The 25,166-nt window shown below is 34.8% G+C and overlaps 1 protein-coding gene across 1 annotated transcript in view; it reads right to left on the bottom strand.

The window, feature by feature from the left end:
• Positions 1 to 25,166, bottom strand: part of Hsc70-5 (Heat shock protein 70 cognate 5) — a 45,639-nt gene that overhangs the window by 7,476 nt on the left and 12,997 nt on the right. Inside the window, exons 4-12 of the mRNA XM_081765068.1 lie at positions 23,854 to 23,977; positions 21,886 to 22,087; positions 20,295 to 20,401; positions 17,577 to 17,739; positions 15,994 to 16,149; positions 14,389 to 14,535; positions 4,746 to 4,973; positions 2,739 to 2,961; positions 1,647 to 1,834 (exon numbers count right to left, since the gene is read on the bottom strand). Of these exons, the coding sequence (XP_081621194.1) occupies positions 1,647 to 1,834; positions 2,739 to 2,961; positions 4,746 to 4,973; positions 14,389 to 14,535; positions 15,994 to 16,149; positions 17,577 to 17,739; positions 20,295 to 20,401; positions 21,886 to 22,087; positions 23,854 to 23,977 (1,538 nt within the window). The remainder of the gene's footprint in view (positions 1 to 1,646; positions 1,835 to 2,738; positions 2,962 to 4,745; positions 4,974 to 14,388; positions 14,536 to 15,993; positions 16,150 to 17,576; positions 17,740 to 20,294; positions 20,402 to 21,885; positions 22,088 to 23,853; positions 23,978 to 25,166) is intronic.

The following is a 25,166-nucleotide window of genomic DNA, read 5'->3' as shown; positions in this document are numbered from 1 at the left end:
TACAACATTGTGGTGTTGGGATGTATAACGCATAGGATATGATGCTTTAGTTTTTTTTTTTTTTTTTTAATTTCAGCACTTCCACTGTACCCTAAAAAAATGTAATAAAGAAATAATGGCCGTTTTTTTTTTAAATATTCAATTAGAACTGGACAATCTACGCAAAATTTCCAATCGATCAGTTAAAACGTCATCTTTCTAGAGCCTGTAGTTTCCGAGATCTCATTGTCGAAAGGATTGACCACAAACATATAAATATAGTTTAAAAGAACTCGGAAGATGGAAGCACAATTTAGATGCATTGATTTTAGAGAAGGCTTATTAAAATACAAAGGCTTTGAACAATAATTTTATATCATAAACTTTATGAAAAAGATATAGTTAATTAATTTGGACTATTTTAAGTACACATACTTAAAATGTTTGTCTCTGTTAAACGTGAAATCACACACAACCACAAATGAAAGACTTGAAAGCCAAAGTTATAGGTTGGAGCTCAGGTGCTCTTAATTGCTATTATAGCATTTTAATAGATAGATATATATAACATACTGTAAGCTCTCTCTATATAAAAATCAGAATTATAAGAACATGTAGTGCGAAAATCCATGTTTTCCAGTGAGAAAGAACACCGCTAACATCGCTGCTGCTAGGTGTCACTAACTGATGCGTTCCATTTCTGGCTACATAATTATGACATGTTTAAAGATAAAGGACAAGCTGGAAACATTTTTTCACGTACGTACATTTGGCAATTCTAAATGTCAAGTGTGATTCGAATACCAAAGTACAGCTGGATAAGGTGGTGAAAATGGACCTTTCATCGAATTTGCAGTGTCACATTCTGCTCTTTATTAGAGCTTTTAACCATGACATTTAAACTCTTGATATATTCAAATTGAAAGCAACTACAAAGGCAACTACCCTCATAAACTTTCTTCATTCCCGCCGAGTTTTCACTAAGCGCTCCGAGACTATATTTTTTGTGTCTTATTGTCTAAACAGTGAATATGTATCAGAACAAGTCAAAATTTAGCCGCGCCATGCGCTACATTGGCAACCAACCGAGCTGGAAATTTCTACACTTGTTCCCACAGTTACACGCAATATCCATCACCACCAAAATCTTCCGTGCCCAAACTAACTTCGTATCAAGAAAATCAGTATCACTCTTGCCCGATACCGGAGATTCTTTTATTAAATTTATAACGAATCTCAATTTTTAAGGTGGGGAAAATTCATCCCCCTCCTTTTGACCAATTTCAACACCAAGTAAAGGACGATTATGACAAAGAAAGTACGTCATTAAATTATTTCTAATAATTTTTACTCGAGTTATCACAGAAAATTTAACACATTTACGAATCTCCAACTTGAGATTAATTTTATCTCTTTACACTTCACGGATTTCAAATCTCCTTACCTTCATTACAGATTATTCTATTTTCAAAGCTTGAAAGAAATAATTTAAAATTCACTCAGTAGATCATACACAGAAAACGGAAGAAAGACGGAATAATGAACCGTATATGCTATTACCAGCCAGCGACAGAATTCTAATTAAGTTAATACGTTCAATACAACAGTGGCTCTTCGTAATTAACGAATAAACAAACAAAAACAAACAAACAAACAAACAAACTTGCCTCCTCTTGTGGTAGTTGAGCCTTAAACTCTTCCATTTTGGATTCAGTGTCGTGAATAATTCCTTCAGCTTGATTTACAGCTTCTACACGGTCCTTCTTAATTCTGTCTTGAGCTGCATACTGCTCAGCATTACGAACCATATTTTCTATTTCATCCTTGCTCAGACCTCCTGATGATTGGATTACAACTGCAGAGAAAACAAACGTTAAACTATAGCGTTATTATACTAAAAAGTGCTAATTAGCTTTGCCCATACACACATTTTTAGTATCGAGGGATAGCTTCATTTTTATCTAGTAATTTCTTTTCCAATCCCGCTCTGAAAATGGTTTCTTCAGACAACTATCTGAAGACTTTTTCAAATCTACTTACCTACCACAGATAGGGCTTCCACTTAATTGGCGAGCACGAATTCTTGTCACGATTTACAAATTTCCTGGCTACATATAATGTAAAAAAGCAAGTATGTTTTCCCGACCATGGGGTTCCTCATTACTGTGCACGACCACGTATACATAGTGTATACAGGTGGAGAAATTCTGCAATACAATTTTATAAAAAATTCCCTATCAAATAAATGGGTACGGCAGAAAGAGAAATGGGTTTCGAGAAGTAAAAATTCGTACCTAAAATAGTAAATAATTCCTAAAATAAAATAATAAATTCGTAAAGTTTAAAAAGCTTTTCATGAAATTCCTTGACTTTTCAGGCTTTCCAGGTTGGTGTGATCTTTGACAAAACAGTGAATCCTTTCTTCAAACAACTACTTATTTGAGGGCTTCTAAGTTTAATTATTTACTACCCTCGTAAAATAGTGAACACATTATAATGCAACAGTGTATTAGCGTTCTACAAGAGCTTTTACTAAGCGCTTAATCAAATAACAACGAACAGAGAGGTAGATATAAAGCTTACAATTTCTAAAGAATTAGATTTAAGAAAAAATGCCTTGATGAAGTTTTATTATAACATTTAAAGGATAAGGTATTACTATCATCTATCTGAATAAAATAAAATTAAAAAGCAAATTAAAATCAAGGTTTGTGACAATGCGGGAAGCGCATTGTTTCCATACATTAACGAACACTTACTTTGTTGTTCCTTTCCGGTTCCCTTGTCCCTCGCTGATACATGAACTATACCGTTGGCGTCAATGTCGAAAGTAACTTCGATTTGAGGTACTCCGCGCGGCGCTGGTGGAATTCCAACCAATGTAAACTGGCCTAATAATTTATTATCGGCTGCCATCTCTCGTTCTCCTTGGTGAACTTTGATTTCTACCTGGGTCTGACCATCAGCAGCAGTTGAAAATACCTATTTCAAAAATAATTAGATTTAAGAAATGATATTCACATTATTCCGAATTATTATTAACCATCAATTTCAGTCTATGGATACCGGTACTAAACCATATACTTCATTTTCATGATACTAGCATTCAATTGCTCAATTCTTTCCTGTTCAATATTCTGCTACCTAAGCATTCAAACTACATAAGACGAGCAGCGATCAGTAAGTTTTTCTATATGTATAATAAATGTGCCCATAACTTGAGATGCTAATGTGAATTTTTATATTTTAGGTACAAAAGGTTTGAAGGTATGAAGTCTAAAATGAGTCAAATTGTTCAGTTGTATTTTTTATTTTTTAAAAATTTATTTACTTATTTATTTTTATTTATCTTTGAAACAAGTTAAATTGTGCAATCAGTGTTGACCCTCTTTGTATCCAACGAGAATGATTTCTTCGATCATTATGTGACTATGGACAAATGCTGGATATATATATATATATATATATATATTACCATAATCCAGAGACTAAAGTTACAAGTACAGTTGCAACATTCCCACTCACCACTACTAAAGGCTTCTGTACAGCCGTTTGCTGTCAGTTTTCTGGGGTTGCAAGGGCGTGCCTCTTTCTGACTAACCTATGGTCACGTCGTAATTGGGACTATTACACGGATCTATTGCAATAACTCCATGATGCTCTGAAGAGAAAGCACTGTGGCATAGTCAACGAAGATATCCTCTCGGTATTCGACAATGCTTCCGCTCTCGGAACTTTGAATGTTGTGTTAAGCTTCTGCTACTAGTTACTTCCCATCCGCTAATTTCCTCTGACCTCGTACCGTTAGACTACTTTTTGTTTCTAAAAATAAAGTAGTCCCTTAAAGTAAGGCCTTTTACTTCGGATACTGAGGTCGTTTCACTGTTGAGCTCTGGTTTGCTAGCCAATGTGACACCTTCTATAAAGTTGAAGGTCTGTAGAAGTTGAAAGACCGTTTTGAAAAATGTGTTACGTTGCGCGGTGACTATGTAAAAAACGATAAAAAATTATTTATAGTCCCTCGAATTTCATAAAATCGGATTATTCAGTGCAAATGAGCAATTTAAAAACAAATACCATTGAAGAACTATCGAATTTTTCGGATAAAGTGTCGAAAATAATTTCTCTGCTACAACAAGACCCCATTGTATATTATTTCACCAGTACTATAATAATTTCATCATATACTTTTCTCTGTTTCCATTAGTCTACGTATCAGAACTTACGAAAGTTATGGTTAAACTCTCTACAGTACCAAAGCTATATGAAACATTAGCCTAATGCTTGAGATAAGATCTATATTGAACCAAACATGCGACAAGAGGAAGTAGAAAAATTGTCTAAAGAATATTCCAGTCATTTTATTCTAAATTTGGTACCTTGCATTACAGTTTTGTAACGGGGAGTGTTTTATTTCTTTCTTGTCAATTTGCAATTATGAAACTGGAAAACTTATTGCAGTCAAATCAACTGACGTTTCCAAGTAATTAGTACACATATGCCGGTTTCAGTTAGAAGAAGCCTGTATTTCCGGTAACAGTCAAAATTGTGGTCCAAATGTCCTTAATTTTAAATATTTTCCTTAACCACGCCTGCATTTCTTGAATAGTAAGTTCATATTCACACCAATTCACTTTACTTGAAACCTTACGAGAACGGCTAGAAATCTTAAGTTATCTTTCATAATTCTGACCTAATCTTATTTATTAATTTAAAGTAACATTAATTAACCGTAAGTTGAAACAATAGAAAATAAATAAGCTCACCTGACTCTTCTTCGTAGGAATGGTAGTGTTTCTAGCTATTAACCTAGTAAACACTCCTCCCAAGGTCTCAATACCCAAAGATAGAGGAGTCACATCCAACAACAAAACATCTGTAACGTCACCAGCGAGAACACCACCTTGAACAGCAGCACCAACAGCAACCGCTTCATCTGGATTCACAGATCTGCTAGGTTGACGACCGAATATCTCCTGTACTGTGCTTTGGACCTGGAATTAAGAGAAAAAGATTATAAGAGTGAATCCGTAAAATAGAGAATAGATTCATATCTTATAGTCTTCAATGCACTTCAGCTTCTGATATTGAGTGACAAAGCTCTTTCATCTTCTGTATTTATTTACGTATTCAAAACAAGAGGTGTTCGCAAGAAAATGTACAATTGCCAGGAGAAATATACCTAGTTATATCATAAATATTATCACAAGTTTGAATGTGAAAAACACAGAGAGTATTAACACCAAGGAAATTTATTTTGGGCATGTTTTATATTGATATGTTGTACACCTGACGCACGAATCATGTTTCGAAATGTTCCCCCTTGCAGGCACGAAGTCTGTCCAGCCACTGGCATTACACACCACGTCCATGGGAAAATTGTTCACTGCTCGGGTCAAGGATTGTTTCAGACTGTCGACAGATGGATGCCGTTTATGGCAGAACTTTGCCTGAAGGACTGCCCAAAGTTTGTAGTTCAACGGGTTAAGGTCCGGGCTGTTAGAAGGCCAATCTGTGGTAGAAATGAAGTCGGGGACGTTCCGTGCCAGCCACTCCTGGGTTGTTTTCGCTTTGTGGCCTGGAGCGGAATCCTATTGGAAGGTCCACCTTTTTCCAGGAAACATGGTAGCAGACAGTGGTTTCACTATAGGTGTTAGCTGGGTTGTACCTGAGTAGCTCATTCCTCACCAAACCATTACTGAGGCAGGATGATGTGCCCTCTGAACCCTTGGAGCTGCCTCAGCAGCTGCAGTAGATGATGTGGCATACACACTGTCATTTTGAGCGTTGTAGGCCTGCTCAATTGTGAACACCTTTTCGTCAGAATCTTTCTGTGCAGATTGTTGGCGTTAAGCCGCAACAGTCTCTTTGATTTAAGGACCCTCTGCGACTTAATGTTTGGGTCAGAAAGTGGCCTGCCGCCTCTTATACGCCTGTAGATGTAGGTCACTCCTGAGAACACGAGACATGGAATTTCTGCTTATGTTCATCTCAGCAGCCATCACACTGTGTTCGAACAGGATTTCTTCGAATTTTTGCTGCGACTGCTTTCTGGACCTGCGGGGTTCGTACCATTCGTGGTCTGCCACTCCTTGCGCGGTCAGCTGCCGTTCCAGTCTCGGTATATCGCTGTATGGCGCGATACACGAATCTCTTGCTGATTTGTAGGGGTTTCAGGAGGTTGAAAATCTTACCTGCTGTCTTCCCACAACTCAGTATAATATCAACGTGTGTCATGAACAGTCACACACTACATGCATCTTCCGCTTAATGCACAGATGGCAGCACTGTGCCACTCCGGATGCCTACAGCGCCACTCCAAACTTTGTGACAGTATTTATGATATAACTAGGTAAATACGATCCCTTTTCTCTTAATGGAATTTTTAATTTACTTCTAATTGAAGAGACTTAAGTAGGTACTTCTGTAGGATAAAGAGAAAAATATCTGTTTTCACATTACCTAAAATTGTAGTCAAATCGGCCTGAAGTTACAAGAGGTATACAAATCATTTATAATCGGAACTTTCTTTATTTCTCTAGAACAAATCACCTTTGTATGATACTACCAGCATAAATATTAGTACTTAAAATCAGACTTTTTCCAACTACTTAACACATGTCCCTTCCACACCTGTTTTAAATATGTGTATATAAACACCGAAACAGTTACAAAAGATGGCTTAAGACAAAAATATCTGTTACTGGAAGAAATCACTAGGAACAGGAAAAAAAAATCACTACGTTATACTAACAATGTTAAATATGATTTTGTTCTTGTTCATATATATAGAAAAGTAAAAACTTAATGGGGGTCAAGCTACATCACAGCTCATAACAATGACATTGCAGTTAAGTAAGTATACAAGAAAATTACGAAACTTAAGACTGTACGGAGGAACGTTTCGAAATATTACTCATCACTTCGAAGTGAATAATTCTTACACTTTTACGCTTTTGACTTTTCCCTGATGCTTAGGTAAGTATATACAAATAGAAGGAAAAAATCAGATTATTCTAGGGAATTGTTTTACCGGGGAAGTGAAATGAAATACCTGTCCATGCAGTTGCTGAAGGTCAGTTTCAGTGTATATGGGTCTTATTGGAATGGGAAAGTCAGATTATATATTCATTTGAAAAATACATATTACCAACTCGTGTTAATCTTCCTGCTGTAGCAGCACTGAAAACTTATTTCATCACTGTTTTCCCAATTGTTAACCAAGCTTTAGTTAAGCCTTTGCCGCTTGAAAAGAATAAGCAGACTTTCTAAAACAGTCTCTGGGTTTTATTTTCGACTCCTATACATTAAAATACTTGAATCTATAATTCCTCCCATTCTTCGAACGATATGAAACCAGACCTTCAGATAATCTTCGGTGCATATTTTTAGATCTCTCTTAAAACCTCCGGAAACTTTACACAAAAGTATTAGCTACGAGCTGTTATCCAGATTGAATGGAGCATCCGGATATATGAAATAAAATACAGTTATTAGGAAGACTACTTACATAAAATAACTGAAAGATCATTTTAAGGATGCACAAACAGAATATGCCAGTCCGTAATGCTTCAGGTCTTTCATAGAATTTGAAAGAACCAACAGAACACAGTATTACAAATTCAAGAACTTTATTCGGAGAAAAAAAAAGACACTTCTGAAACCGGCTTATTCTCTTGAAATAGGGAAGACAGCATTTAAGAAACAAAAAAATGACACTGATTCGAAAATGCATTGAATAACTCACAACAAAAATACCAACCTGAGCTAGCAAATCTTCACTTGCAAAAAAAAACTTTTACACTAAGCCATACTATTTGTAAAATTTCAAAAACTAGGCAATGTTGCATACATAAATCCCAGATTTACATGGGGCTTTTCTTTTTCTTTCCGACTATGTAATCGTCAACAAAACCTCTATTACTTGGATTGATGCTTTCCTGTTACCTAATTCATCCTACATAAAATAAGACTGCTCTGCTAGATGAGAACAACTGTATTTCAGGTATATTATACGAGGACCATTATTTATATTTTAAGTCTAACAACGAAAAAACAGTAATTTGTCACTGAAAACTGATTTATTGTTTTTCGAAATATTCTTTATGATCAATACACTTTTGCATTCGTTCGAACCATTTGTCAAAGCATTTTTTCCAATCTTCTTGAGACACCTCCATAATGTTTTTTGAACACATCAACGGCTCGTTGTCCACGCAATTTATTTTTGACATTCGGGAACAAGAAGTCATTGGTTGTCAAATCAGGACTGTACGGCGGATGACTCATCAATTCGATTTTTTGAGTGTTCAAATCGTCGGTTGTTAGACGAGATGTGTGAGAGCTTGCATCGTCTTGATGATGAATGATCCGACGGCGCTTGTTTGTTTTCCGTATTTGACCGAAGACCTCCGGCAAACAAATTATTGTGTACCATTCAGAGTTGACCGTTCCACGTTCCTCTTAAGGCACAGTTGCTACATGACTAGTTTTCCCGAAGAAGAAAGAAAGAAAGAAAGAAAAAAGGCGACCATTTGTTTTGATGTGCTTCGAGCGCGAACAACTTTGTTGGATTTGATTCATCTTGAAACACCCATACAGTCGACTGCTGTTTACGTTCCGGCTCATAAGCATATATCCATGATTCGTCATCTGTTACAATCTTGTATACGTCTTTTGAAGCACCACCATTGTATTTATTGATCATTTATGTGCACCAATCGACGTGTGCTTCTTTTAGAGTTTTTGTCAAATTATGAGATCCAACGAGAACAAACCTTTCTCACAGCTAAACGATCACGTAACATTTTATATATAGTGGTGGAATAGAGGTCTGCACGGGCTCGGGCCTACAAAGCATATATAACTTGGGGCTCGGGTCGTAAATTTTTAAATATACAACCATACGAGTATTTCTCGGACCTAACTTTGTAAATATACTGTACAATGATGTTTATTGGACCGTTCTTTCTGGAGAACTTTTAAAGCACAACTGCAAAATTAAACCTCTAATTGCTGTAAATAAAAATACTATTTTGCGTTAATTATTAAGTTTCTGTAATTTTGGCTTATTTCGAGCTCATTTGATTATCACACAAGCTTAGGCCGGGCTCGGGCCTAAATGCTAAAACATATTTCGGACTCGGGTCGGGCCTCACATTGTAAATTCACGGACCGGGCCGGGTCAGGCTAAGAATTCCGGCCCGTGCAGACCTCTATGGTGGAACAAAGCATAGGGTTGCCTCTATCTCACAGTATGTCACATGACAATCTTGCAGTATTAGGTTTCGTACAGCATCAATGTTTTCTTGAATAACAACTGATTTTGGACGATCTTCGCGAATTTCGGCAGGGAGCGAATGGCGGCCACAAGTAAAATCGTTATACCAGAGTTTCACAGTGGCATAAGATGGGGTTTCATCGCCAAATGTGGAAGTAAGTTTATCGATGCACTCTTGTCTTGATAATCCACGTCAAAAATCGTAATAAATCATCGCATGAAAATTTTCACGAGTTCATTCCATTTTTCTGTTGTCACGCATTCTTCAAGTCAACGTAAACAACACAAATAAAGCTACTGACAAAACATTTGAAGTACGTAATGGTCAACAATGTCAGACATTTCTATGCAAACAAAAACTAGCGCCTAACTACAATCAAGGCTCAAAATATAAATAGTGGCCCTCGTATCGTAGCCATATTAGCTGTTCAACTTTTCCTGTATATTTGTTACTTTCTGTGGAACTAGCTAACTTTCAATGAGCGTTACCTGTCTATAATGTTTACAATAAAAAGTAATACGCATTTTTTTTTTTTTTTTTTTAAATCTAGAAAAAGAAGTAAACCACTACTCAAAATAAGGTTGTGTTGTATGCAAACAAACAGCTATTTCAAAGTAGAGATGCAAAAAAGCCGGCTTTTTTGAATCGATGGTTTTTTGCACATAAAAAGCCGGCTTTTTTGGGAAAAAAAACGAGAATTTTGGAAATTTTGGCTTTTTTCATTTTCATGATTTTTCTATTTGAATAGCTTTCTTATAGTATACTCTAAAGTTAAATAAGATTTCATGACCTATATACCATATTTCGCTCTGGAATTCACCATCATGATGGATGGAGCACATGTTTTATGAATTAAAGTAAACATACAGTACGTAGTATTTGAGGGCAATTGCAGAGGTTATTTAACTTTATTTTAACTTCTGAGTTATCGACATTTTTTCTTATCTACGTCATTTCTTTTTCAGTCATCCTTAAAGATTTCTTAAAGATTAGCAGGCCTACTCTAGCTCCAGCACATAAGTTAAACTTATGTTTTTCAATATATCCGTCAGAGCGTACGTTTGTCAGTATATCTGTCAGAGCGTACTTCCACATTTTTGTTACACTGTAGCTGTGCAATGATTTAGCAATAATCTTCCGGATACAACCATGAATACAGTTTTATAGAAATAATCAGTAGCGGATTCAGAAAAGTATTTTGGGAGGTGTTTCTCTGCTTAATGTTTGCTTTTTCTAAAATTTCCTAATTTTTATTTGGGAGGAGCTTGAAGTTTATGAGTATAGGCATAACTAATATTACGTATTGTTTGTATTCAGCAATAATCTTCCGGATACAACCTTGAAGATCATTTTATACTGATAATTAGTGGCGGATTTAGAAAAGTATTTTGGGAGGGTTTTTCCATATTAATGTTTAGTTTTTTTAAAAATACCAAATTTTTATTTGAGGAGAGCTTTTCGATTCTTTTAGAAATTCCGTAATTTCGGGATACAGGCTTCAATCTGTAAGACATCCCCGCCCTAACCCCCTTCGCAAATCCGTCACTGCTGGTAATTAGTAATAACAACGATTTAAAAACGATAAAGGAAGTCGGCCAGGATTCACAGTACATGCACTATCTCTACATACACAGATTTTTTTTAAGTTTTGTCAAAATGCTCAAATTCGGGGTTGAATCTTGGACTTCCCGATAGAAGTGCAAAAACTAACCACTCACTCACTCATGGTTGTTGTGCAGTTGTGCTTAACTTAAATATATTCTCTCTATATATTGCTTATGGAATCCGAAAGTTCAATGCCGCGTTCACAAAAGCTCTCCACTGACATCTATCCTTAGCCAACTGGATCAAGTTTTTACTTTCTATTCCTATTTCTGTGAGGTCCATCTTACTGCCCTCCCATCTGCGCCTAGGTCTTCCTAATGCACGTTTTCCGATTGGATTCCCAGTTAAAACTTTGAAGCGTTGAAGCGTTCCTACCTTCTTTCATTCTGGCTACATGACCTACCAACCTGAGCCTCCTAGACTCGATGACCGTAACGATGTTTGGTAAACCGTATAAATTATGCAGTTCTTCGTTATGAAGTTTCCCCCATTCCCGTTCCTCTTGTGTCCGAATATTCGTCTCAGGATTTTATTTTCAAATACTCTCATTCTGCGTTCTTCCCTCATCGCAAACGACCATGTTACACAACCATACAGAACAACAGGCATGATTATCGTTTTATATATTTTAAGCTTTAAATTCATCGACAGAATTCCCGACGACAAAATACTTTGAACTGAATAATAACACGAATTTCCTGATTCCAGTCGACATTTAATTTCTTTGTGAATATGATTTGGTCTGTTAATATTGATCCTAAATATTTGAAAGTATCCGCTTTGTTGAAAGTATTGTTTGATATTTTAGCGCATCCACAATTTGCCGTATTATGATCCCGGTGAACTTCCATGTATTTAGTTTTCTCTGCATTTACTTCTAAACCAATGTCGCTGCAAGCGTTTAGTAAGGCCTATGCATTTCTTTCTATTGTTCTCCCATCATCCCCTATTAAATTTACATCATCAGCATACGCCATAGCCTGGTGAATACCATTAAGCTCTAGGGCCTGGTTGCTATCTTTAATTTTCCTTATAGCGTGCTCCGGAACAATGCTGAATGATAATGGCGATAGCTCATCTCCTTGTTTCAAACCATTCTCGTCGACATTGAAGCTCATGGACAAGAATTTTTCTACTCGGACTTTACTCTGGGATTCATTTAAACACATTTTAATTAATCTAACTAGCTTTTTCGGTATTCTGAATTCTGTAAGAACTGTACAATACTTCCCTCCTGTCCGAGTCTTAAACCTTTTTAAAATCAATAAACAGCTGATATACTGGGTAATATATTCCCATTTCTTTTCAAGTATTTATCAAATAGTAAATAACTGGTCGACAGTTGATCGATTTCCCTAAATCCACACTGATAATCTCCAATAATTTCATCTGCATATGGAATCAATCTTGTTAATATAATGTTAAGGGAAATGCCTCGCTAATTATTACAGTAAGTTTTGTCGCCTTTCTTGTGAATTGAAACAGTTATTGATTCTTTCCACTCTTCTTAAATGTATTCCATAGTTTAAAAAAGTTGAATTCCTGTCCTTAAAAATTCAGAAACCTTCAGGATTGGGTAAACTGTGATGGTCTTTATAAGCCTAGGAAACCACACGATAAGATGAACAGTCTATTACTCATATGATCCATGAACAGAAAATTCGGTACTTGCCCGATTCTAAACAAGCTTAAGGAACAGTCAGTGCATTATAGAATTCGAAATTTTACCAATTTTGCAGATCCGAAGCACCTAATAGGTGGTAACAGATTATTACGTATGTGATCAATGATGAAATATTTGTTCGAAATATCCATACAATGTATATGAAAGTTAAAACTTAAAGTTTCAAGAATGTGCAGAACCATCCGAAACCAAGCTCTTAATGTGCAGCCTTTAAGATTATCATATAAATGTATTTCTCTCATGTTTAATTTTATTTTGTTTCAAAAAGAGGGTGTGTGATATTTTGAAGTAGATATACTACATACAATTTTGCTAATTATCTGTGTATCATTTTTTAAAATAAAAGTACTTACTTTTGTGTATAAGAGGTTGAAAAATTATTACATTTATTGGTTAATCCTTAGGAATTTATAATGTAAATTTGTTAAGAATTTAAAAAAAAAATCTTTTCGAAATTCAATGTTTATTTTAGGTTTTATATTATTACTAGAGCAATGCAAAAGCATAAAAAGCATAATAGCAATTTAGACATATGGTCGGTACCTTGAACATGCTTGTGGTTATTTAAGGGTCCATAAGAAACTAATTTTAAAAGCATAATAAAGCATAATTTTAGAAAATAAAACAAAGCATAATTTAAAATATATAGCACAATTCTTGGAAAATACTGTTTAACTGCAAGTTTAACACAGGCCTACTATATTATTTTTAAAACCAATATTTACAAAGCAAAATCATTGAGAACGTAACAATGCAACAATGAAAAGCTAATTTTTATTTCTGTAAACTTTTCGGTATAATCCTCTGATGTGGAGGAAAAAAAAAAAAAGAAAATGAATAAAACGTTCCTCCAACAACGAATTGTACACAAGAACTCCACTCTATATTGTTATGTGTACCTCTTGAACTTGAGCACTTTCTGTATTTTTGGTGATATCTTTTACTTTGCCTTTCTGTATATACGATGCACCTCTAAGGCGCACACAAGTGAAACAAAAACTGACTCGAGTAAAGCATATCTCTTTACAATGCATTAAGTAGAAATTTCATTAAATATGAAATAAACTGGTTGCATAAAATATTAATAAATAGATCAAAATATTTAGAATATTTAATGTATAGTAAATATTTTACATTACACACGATTAATATAAAACAATGAATGAAATTAACAGTAAAGCATAAAAAAGCATAATTTGGAAGAAAAATAAAACATAATTACACAAAAAATAAAGCATAATGTGGGTTGCTCTAATTATTACCTACACCAACCACTAACTAAATGAGTTTTTGTGTTGTAGAGAAGCGAAACAAAGTCTGCTTTATCAATTTAAAGCACAATTTTGAAAAAAGCCCAAAATTTCCCAAGCAAAAAAGCGAAGCAGAAAAAACCGAGTTTTTTTTCCAAAAAAGCCGGTTTTTTTCCGAGGCCTTGCATATCTATTTCAAAGTAACACATATTTTCATAAATCGGAAAGCATTTTAAATTATTTCAGTTCTCGATATGCATTTGTTGTGCTGCATAAAATATTTAACACCTACTCACCTTCATATCAAAGTACCTTTTAAGCTGTGATAAACTGTTTGCTTCACTGAAGTATCTTCACTAACACGGGTGGTACAAAAATTTCACAAAATGTCGCTAGTATTATTAAAACTATTTTTCAATTTGATGCCTATGTAGCTGAATATCGAGTGAATTGGCTCCTTCCCTTCTTTCTTTTCCTGAAGCATTTTCTCTTACAGTTTTCATACTTAGAGCTTCAGCATTCCAAACTAATCTTGATTTTAGAAATAGAGATGATAATACTGTTCCAAAAACGAATGATTGTCGCTTACCTTTGGCATTCTTGTCATTCCACCGACCAAAATAACTTCTCCAATATCTGATTTGTTAACTTCTGCATCTTGCAAAGCCTTCTGGCATGGAGAAACAGTCTTTTTGATCAAGTCACCAACTAAGCTTTCGAATTTTGCTCTACTTAACTGAAAATTAAAAAACAATATTAAAATGCAATAAGGTAAAATAAACACAAAGACCGAATAAGTTTGAAGTTTACATAGTTATAGCAAATTCCTTTCGAAATCACGTTTAGAAATAGCCTAGTTTCTTCAATACTATAAAATAGTATTAATCAACAAATAAAATAGCAATGAAATTTACTTTTATACATTTAAAATACCACATAAACATAAAAAAATATTAGAAATTGGCTGATTGGACTAGGCTAAATAAGATGGGACTTATTGTTTGAAGTGAAAATGTGGGATCTAAATCACTACTTGGGTTTGTATCCGAGACACGTACTTCCTACTGGGAATCTAAAAGGAGACCACGCACAAAGAAAGTTTATTTACTAGCCACTTAACCAGAGAGGAACCTAAGAAGTAATTTCACAAACGATACATTCTAAGGAATCAGGAACTTCAATGCTGCATTCACAAAAGCTTTAAATTGACTTCTGTCCTTAGCAAACTGGATCTCGTTTCCACTTTCTATCTCTCCGAGATTAATACTGTCTCCTCATCTGCGTCTAGGCCTTCCTAATGGTCTAAAATAGGAACAGTAAAAAAAGAAAACCTCTTTGCTTGAAATTGAAAGGAAGTAAATATCTAAGGGCGCCACTATCTTACAGAATTCAAAGTAAAGAATGTGCTGAATTGAGATTTAAGCACTGGCAACTTTAACGGAATACTGTTTTTGTAAGCACTAAAAAATTACATTTTTTTCTTTGCAATATTATGATCCTGAAACGTACGTTCTCAATTCGAAAGGACATTTTCTTTTTTCTGTCTCCTTCGTTAAATATGAATGATATAAATATGCTCTCTCTTAAAAATATTCAATACAACATCGAAAAAAAAAAAAAAAAAAAAAAAAAAAAAAAAACCAACGAAAAATCTAATTTTTATAACCTGTGATATATAAGTTAATCGTTTCCTGAAGAAAACTCCACTTAAAACACGAAAAATCGATTCACAAGAAATATATAGGGAAAAAATTTCTTTACTTCCTTTTTAAAACCAACTATGATAATGAAGTCTAGGAACAAATGGGTAAGACATCATTATTTTTTAATCAGATTCTACTCTGACCAACTATGATTATGAAAAGGAACCATGTTACACGTAAAGTTATTACAAACCACATCAATGCAAATCTAGTGGGCAGTTTTTGCCACCCCCTTAAATGCTGGCGTTAGCAAATTACGTTTCGGTATTCCTAAGCCTCATGACCATATACCCAATGCCATTATTAAAGTATAAATAATTCGGTTTCTACTGAGTACTAAATAGTTCTATTTGGGACTGGATTACTATCTCCATACTTTCAGTAACACGCATACACAAAAGCAAATCTGGAACATTTATTATTATTGAAAACAATAGCTTCTTCAGAGTTTTCACGAAGATTTCATATGATACCTTAGATATTACACTTACTTTAAGATTCATATGTTTAGGCCCCGAAGAATCCATTGTTAGGTATGGCAAGTTAATATCAGTCTGAAGAGAGGAGGAGAGTTCAATTTTGGCTTTTTCTGCTGCTTCCTTTAATCGCTGCATGGCCATAGGATCCTTCGTCACATCAATACCTTGCTGCAAAACAAAGAAAATTTTGGTATTCTTCCTTGCATAATTTACAGAGTATGATATACACTAAACAATTATTTTTAATAGTAGAAAGTAAAGTTAAACTGTATTATTTCATAGCGTGTTGAATGCTTAAAAATCCATAACGGCTGTTGGACAAGTTATAGTGAACAACGTTATATATATATATATATATATATATATAGTGAGCCAGACAGTATCTACAAAACCAATTATAAGGACTAATAATGGTTTCCAAGGTCCTCTGTATAATGTAAAAATTTGGGTGCCCAACAATTGTCAAACTGCACATCCAAATTTCTGGCCTATAAGAAAAGGTTTTGAAACGGTTATTAGTTTATTTAATAGCATTTTGTAGATATTACCTGCTCACATTCCATACTCTTATGTTTTTTATTGTATAAGTTATTCACCAAATTTCCAAAAAGCGGGGATGAGCTTAGCGAAGAGCCTTAAACAAACAATCGAAGAAATTTAAACGCCTATTATTCTGAATTTTACCAGTAGTGTCACTGGTCACTGTTAGTAATAGCTTGCAAAAAGGTTTCCAACAACCCTCGTATCGTGTATTTTCTAAAAATCCAAACAACTAAATGAGGGATTATCTGTGTGTGGAAGGGGGGAGGGGGGGGGGGCTACGAAGTCCTGTAGTGAGATTTTAGAAATACGTCATGATCACAATGATCACATGCCATAAAAGGAAAATAGTAATAATTTTAACAAAATGGAACTTTGTATTCGAAGTTAAGTTGCTGCTTATGATTTCGGCTACTTGTGCTGTACTCTTCAACGGAATACTCATAGCTATACAATGGACTAATAAATAAAAAGGATATATCCTATCTAGTTAACAGTATAATCAACTTCAATTAAACACCAACACTAGCACATCTAGTCATTTCATCATCACTGCGTTGTATAATTTCATTTTTTTATAGCGTCAAACCATAAGTCCTAATAATATTTATGTTATTGCTTAATTCAAAATTCATATAATTACGTAGGGAACATCCATTTTTATTTATTAGACTATTATAATGCGTAAAACTTTCGTATTCAGTGTATCGAAGGCTACACCACAAAGACATTAAATTATACGCTGGAAATACAACTTTAAACATGAAACTTGGTAACACTCATCATTAATGAGAGTCCTTTGCGCGATTATTAGTGGTGCTAACAGTACTTCGATAGCTTTAAGAAGGAAACAAATTTTTCAATTTTTATGTGCTTCTAACAATAATAGATCGAAGTACTGACAGGAATATATGTAAAATAAAACTGGTTCATTGCCTGAAGACAATCCCAAAACTGCAACTATCTACTTAATGTGGATCTACATTACTGTACAAGTCGAGTTCTTAACTTAGTGCCACTTACACAGGTTACAAACTTCTAAAAACAGAACTTACCTCCTTTTTGAATTCGGAAACCAAGTAGTTCACGAGATAATTGTCAAAATCCTCTCCGCCAAGGAATGTATCTCCATTGGTAGACTTTACTTCAAATACACCTTTCTGAATTTCTAAGATTGATATATCAAACGTTCCGCCTCCTAAATCATAAACCGCAATACTGAAAGCAAGAACAATAATCAGTTAATTTTGTCATTAATAGCACAAAGCAATCTACTAAAATCATTAACTACCTTGAAATACACGCACTACTTAAGTACCTGCCTCAGATGGCACTGTTCAACATACAAAATGTCACAGAAATAAAGATAGCTAAATTTTACTTTGGGGCAGTTGAATTCGAGGGTTAGGGTTAGGAATTAGATTTCTGGGCTTTCGGCATCTACGGCCATGTTAATATTTCATGTGTGAAGGATGACGTCTCTCGGTAATCACTGGGAACTGGTAAGGAAGAAAAAAAGAGTTGGGAAGGAAGGAAAGAGTCTGGGGCATTTATGTTAGGTACTAATCCGACATTTGCGAAAAAGCTATCACACCTCGACCGAGTATCCCCACTGGGAATCGAACCTGGGGCCGCTCACAACGAAGGTGAAAGCGTTAACAATATACTACGCGTAGCTACTCAGATAAATTCGAAAAAGACATTAAAATCTGAAGTTCAGCTCTGGCTTTCGAGTTACAGTCATCGACTTAAATTACTGTTTTTGAACTAAATTTTATGTTTTCCACACAACCAGTTGGCAACCCTGCAAAAGTGTACCACATTTTTCATAATGCAAGTATCTTCACGTTATCGGTATTCTCGCTGCGCATGTGTTTAGCACGTGATACGTTGCATTTTCAATTGAAAGATTTTCAGTTTGTAATTGTGATAATGTGGCTTGTAGTGTTGCTATGTGCTTTATTGATGATTGCATTGTGATAAGTTTCAGCTGGCATTCTTGTGCTATAGAAAATTAAAAAATATTACGAAGTATTTAATTTTCCGAACATTTTTTTGTATATTAGTGGTGGAGTAACATTTGCTTTGAGAAAGTGTTCGGTTTTCACCGTCTATAAAAATACGCTGTGTGTGTGTCTGTTTTAGCCAGAGGATCGAGACAAAATAGACCAAGTGTACTACATTGATTTTCGTCGAAACTCAACGCGTGAATTAGTCAAAAAAACACGTTGTATGCCATCTGTTGTATCCATGGTTTAGTGGGAGTACAGCATTCATATTACTGATTAAGTCTCTATGTGGTTCCTCCTGTGAAGAAAATATATATATTCACGAAGACAAAATGAAAAACCATGTACTCTAATATTCCCTCTGTGATTCGGCCTTCGGCCTTGGCACATGCCGGCTATTTCTGAACTTAAGAAAATGTTTTCATGAACGCTGACGAAAATAAGTCTCTCCTCAAGTTGTGAATGCAAAACTCGCCTTCCCTCAACATTTTTTTTTTCCTTTTAAATCACGAAAAACTTCCTCAATGCAAATAATACATTTGAAGCGAATAAAACAGTTTCAGAGATGTTTTTTGAACTAGCTGGGAGTATTACAGATTTCAGTAAATATAGAGTTGAAATGCCGATTAAATACCAAGTGTACCCATTTCATGTTTTCAAATTTCAGATAAGGTGAGTTTTGCATTCGTACTCAATTGCTAGTTTTTACGACTGTCTTAAATGAGGCTGAATCTGAATATAATCATTTTAAGTTTAGAACTACGTTTACACTAAATACGTAACTGTCAGAACTACTTACACTACACTGCAATGTGTGACTCGAACATATATTTTATTCCTTTAGGTAAATATCTAGACACTAATATTCATAACAATATAATTTGCTTTTGTAATTTTTCTGTTACATAAATTCCTTGTGAAAACATTTTGATGAAAGAATTCTCAAATTGGTACCTCTTCAAAGAAACAATCTACATGAGGCATCTGAGTTAAAGATGGGAAAACGTCTCTCGTAAGTTCGTCGACTGATTTCGCATACTTTACGGGTCACTTACTATAGCATGTTCAAAAAGTTACGCAGCCTACTGGGGATTATTATTATTATTAACAGCATCTATGGGCTATATGCTGCAAAAGCGTATATTCATTCTGACTGTACATCCACAGGTAGTGTAGTGGACACATCAAGCGTCTGACCAAGGCTGTTAACACAAGAACAGTTGATCGATGTGTAATCTGCATATGTAGTGAAAGTTAAAATGTACATTCGTGCGACCACTCTCGAGCCAGTTCGGGCTTTCCATTGGCAGTGCGCATACCATTGCGCTTTCCACTGGCCTTGCGCATGTGTTTGAAACTGTACTCCTGTAAAGATAAGAGCGGTTCAGCAACTGCTGCCTTAAGACACAGATATCTGAAAAGACTATTATCGTTGGTTCAAGGCATCTGTAACGCCAGAAGGGAACACGATAATTGATACCGGAGTGGTGAAGTATGATTCAATCTAGATGGATACATTAATACCCAAATTCTCAGGTATGGCCCACTGACAACCCATACGTGCTGATAAAATAACTGCGATCACTTCCGAAGAAAGAAAGAAAAAAAAAAAAGTTTTTCTATAATGCTGCCTACCATTTTGAACACAGTATACTTTACGTAATATATGCTAAGACAATGATGCCTTATTAACAAGCACAGTTTTTGAACACTACCCGAAAACTGTTTACAACTAACTAAGAAGAAGGGTAAAATAAGACATACATTCTATCTTCTGATTTGTCCATTCCATATGCCAAAGCTGCAGCTGTCGGTTCATTGATTACTCTTAGAACATTAAGTCCTGCTATCTGCCCTGCATCTTTTGTTGCCTGAAATAGGAAAAAAAAAAAAAAAAAAAAAAAAAAAAAAAAAAAAATTGTTTCACACTCACGAAAAGCAAATGAAGTACAAAATGACCAAAGGAAGGAAATGTAAAATGAAACTAATAAAACAGTTAAAATGTACACAAAGCAAAATACTGAAATTAAATAATAGCAAAATATTGAATTTATCTATCAGAATGTTAACGCACTTGAAACAATTACGTAGTTTTGTTCCAAGTAAGTTAATTTCTTCTATTTAGGACACTATATCCGCATCTTAAAACTAAACACACATTAACCCTCTTGGGATTTCCACTTTTTGAGGTAAATTTTAGACTTTCAAAGAGCTACTGCTTCCTTACTATTTATCGTTAGATTATGTTCATACCTCGTTTATTTATTTATTTATTTTTATTTTTTTAATAATAGAGCAACCTTTCCAACGGTACCACTCGCTTGTCCGTATTATGCACCAGAAACGGGAATATCGGGAGTTTTCCCGAAAACAATATTTTTTTTTTAAACACTTGTGCGCCCCTCTGGTCCGGCTTGGGTTCACGTAGTGATCTGAAAATTTCTTGAAAAATACGTAGTTATGTATACAATACGTGTGCAAAATTTCAATTTGATATCTTGAAAACAAAGGGCAGAAAAAATTCTGACCCATTCAGGTGACCCATTATTGCTTCCTTATTGTTGCAAACTATTTCGTAACTTGAAAATTTAAAATATCATTCAATCCTTTCGACAAATTACCTACATTTGTGTTTTAAAAGTAAAAGAGATTGATTTGTTTGTTCGTTATTTAGTGATCTTCCTTCTTAGTAAAAGGTTGGATACAGTTTTTAAAAAGAAAGGTTATTTTTAGAAACCTGAGTCCAATATGTCATTGCAATTGTTTTTATTACAAAAAATACCACTGTGTTTTATATTTACAATTTTTTTTCTTTCTTCCAAATATATCATCTTTAAAGGATTATAGCCCATATGTGTATCCGATTTGACGTCCCCTGCTTTCTTCCTGTGGGGTTACCTTACTTTTAAGGCATATAATAACTAGCTACACTGGAGGAACTGAAGTTGAATATAACAAATGAGATCAACATCGGTGTACACGTGCTCGACGAAGTGGCCTTAAATGGTAAAACGAGTTCGTACTTGCATTACTGAAAATATATAATACTACATCAAATAGTACTAAGTAGTATTAGTTAATGTTGTCTATTATTATTATTATTTTAATGTGTGCGACTTTTGGATCACCCGTTACATACAAAATAGATTACTGACATATTCAGCAAAACTGTGCCTCATTTGACAAAAGCAAATGCATTATCTATTTCGTAATATACTTCAGTGTAAACATTCACTCCAATTTCTTCAAAATCTATTTAGATGGTCGGCATTGTTTGAGTTGATGAAATCCAGTACTAGTCATTTATTATTAATACGTGAAAACATTACTTAATTGAAGTAATTTTGCATCTTACCTGTCTCTGCGAATCGTTGAAATAAGCAGGAACTGTAATTACAGCGTTCTTCACTGAAGTACCTAGATAGCTTTCGGCCGTCTCTTTCATCTTCATAAGCACGAAGGCTCCAATTTGACTAGGGGAGTACATTTTTCCATCACTGCCTTGAACCCATGCATCACCGTTCGATGCTCGGACAATTTTGTACGAGACAGTCTTCCTATTAAATAAAGCAAGTAAGCATTTCGTCCATATAATAGTACCACATTTGAAGTCAGAATACAGACTACGAGTTAGCACGTTTTATCTAGTGTTTCGAAATTTTAAGAATTCTTGAAGTACCTGAAATAAAACTCCGTAATATCATATATAAAAACAATTACCCGCTGGAGCAACAGGAGATCGGTGTTCGAGTAAGTTTCCATAGGACCGAAGTTTCCATTCATCTACCACTTTTCTATATCGCTCACAATCTAACAGCAACTCCCGATTAAGTTTATATGATGACTTAGAATTACTGTAAATGCTCACACCACTTCCGCTTTCAAAGATACATACTAGAGCACATGTAAACTTCAGTTTTCGATGATTAACGTGCCAAGTGCATATTGTTGAATGATTACAATGTAATGCAAGGAAACAATGCCTAAATATCTGACACTGTATTGTGCAGAAGTGCTATTATTTTTAATTACTAATAATTTTGTTGAAATTTCATTAAATCTACTTACACGATTCATCAATTAGTGTTTTAGTTAGTAACAACTTTTCAATTATTAAAACCTGCTCTTACTGGATTAATATCTCCAATATATTATTCACAACATTTTACGGTATATATAAACAAATGCAATGTTAAGTAGCAGCCTGTAATTCTACCTAACTACACTGTACAATTTGGAGGAAAACCCTTTTACGTCTTAACACTGAATTTCTATATTTTCGTAAACTATTCGCTTTTTCTCGACACTTGCTGTAAGTTCAGTATCAGTAACAAATGACCATACCTACTTCAACGAACTGAATCTCCGCTAAATCTAACTTGTTCAGTATTGCTTGCATATGGCATAGCTACTAGGGACGTTCAGTATGTAAGTTTCCCTGAGCTGAAGAAAATTAAAAAAAAAAAAAAAAATTGTAAGCTTTACATACATGTGTAGATGGATCCTTCCTCACTTCTCCACATAATTCCTATTGAGATTCAGGCATTCGTCCCACCGTTGCACCAAGTTGTCCAAACCCTTTGCAAAAATATATCAGGGCTCTGGCTATTTGGGCTAGAACATTGGTAGGGTGGATGAACTTGCTCAAGAAAAGCGTCGAATTTAAGATATGTAAAGTTGCAAAAAGGTCGGACATTTCTGTTGGAACAGCCCATCACATCATTCACGAGAAACTGCAATACCGCAAAATGTGTGTACGATGGGTTCCTCAACTGAGTGGCGATAATCGACAGATGAGAACAGGTTGCAGTCTTGAAGGTTAATGCGATACCAACAAGATGGCAATGCATTACTCATGCGCATTATGACAGGGGATGAGATATCGGCCCATCATTACACTTCCGATGGACGATGAATGTTTCGGAACAGATTAAGAAGAGAAGCGGAATGTGAGGAGTGTGCTAAATAGCCAGAGCCCTGATTTTTTTGCAAACAGTTTGGAAAAATTAGTAGAACGGTGGAACAAATGCCTGAATCTCAATAGGAATTATGTGGAGAAGTAAGGAAGGACCCACCTATAAATGTATATATAGTTTACACATCTGTTTTTCAGCTTAGGGAAATTTTCATATATTGAAAGATCCAAGTACTTACAAATTTCTAAGAACTACTTCCATTTCTCTAACATTATATTGCTTTTCTCGCAATGCATTACAATTGAAAAACACTTATACATAACACATACGCATCTACTATAACGCCGGATACTGATTTATATATACACATTTCGAATAAGTTGCAAAAATATTCCCCAAGTACTTACATATCTTTCTTAACTTCAGGATCTTCAAATCTTCTGCCAATAAGTCGTTTCGTCGCGTAAAATGTATTTGCTGAATTCGTAACTGCTTGACGTTTAGCAGGCATACCAACCAATCGTTCATTATCTAGTTATAAACAATAGAAAAGTCTGCTATCAATTTTACTATCTTCTATAATACATTAAATATATAGATTGCATTTATAATAATAATAATATTTCATACTATCTAAATATAATTTTTGTTTATCTAAACCAAAGGTCATTTTATTTAATACACAGTTGCGTTTAAACTAGCAGTTTTTCAGTATTGAGTAGGTATAGATTATGAAATCAGGAAGTTTAATTACATAAGAATGTTTTAAACCTTACTTTCTCGAAACATAAATTAACATGTGTAAAATGTAAGCACGTACAAATGCTACTACGACGAAGAAATGTGAACCTTAACACAAATCACTGCTATTTTAAAAAGTTATTGTTTATATGCTTTCTTCATGTCTAATCAATTATCGTAAACAACACCAAGCATGCTCAGATTTTTCTTTCCACAAGTACGCATTAAGAGACGAAAAATAGTAACATCATAGCATGAAAGGTGTATAATACAACTCTTGGGGCGCGCGTTAGCAGAAAAAATTCTGTTCGAAGCACAGTGTCCACTGGATATACAACTGAATACTGGATCAGATCTCATCCTTTAAGCCTTGATTCTTGAGGAGATAACATTCCCTAAACATACGCCTCCCTTTCCCGCCTTGTCTTGAGTTTCATAAGCAATTTTAACAAACAAATATTTTACATCAAAGTTTCATTTTTGGAGACAAATGATTAATCAGCAACTCGTACGAATAAATTCACACTACTAGGTATGATTCTTACGAACATGGTCATCCTTATCACATAAATGAATCAAAACTTAATAAATTAATGCCCTTTTCAAGGGTTTTAGTTAAATTATAGACTGAACAAATTTCAAAGGTGCTGTATTCTTCTTCACACAACCAAAAACTCCGTTCTTTACAATAAGTTCAAGTAAAATACACAAATAAAATTTTTCGGTTGATATTGGATCGAATTAAGATAATCACTGCCATCTAGTAATTACGCTACAACGACGCGCCTGCTGTTGTGAGCAGTGTGTTTGAAGTAGGTGGGTGACGCGCGTGACTGTCGTCAAATGGCGCCTAAGTTAGACCGTTACTGGAAAGGGACAATAGCCCTTTTTCCCTCTATATGTGTAGTAAAGTAGTATCGGGGAAATACGTTCACAGTCGAGGTGACTATTGCGAAAGCTATTACAAAACTAGAAGCCC

Source organism: Thermobia domestica, chromosome 1, assembly GCF_964235325.1.
Source record: "Thermobia domestica chromosome 1, izTheDome1.hap1.1, whole genome shotgun sequence".
In the NCBI taxonomy this organism is placed as follows: Eukaryota; Metazoa; Arthropoda; class Insecta; order Zygentoma; family Lepismatidae; genus Thermobia; species Thermobia domestica.
This window is presented reverse-complemented; position numbering and strand designations above follow the sequence as displayed.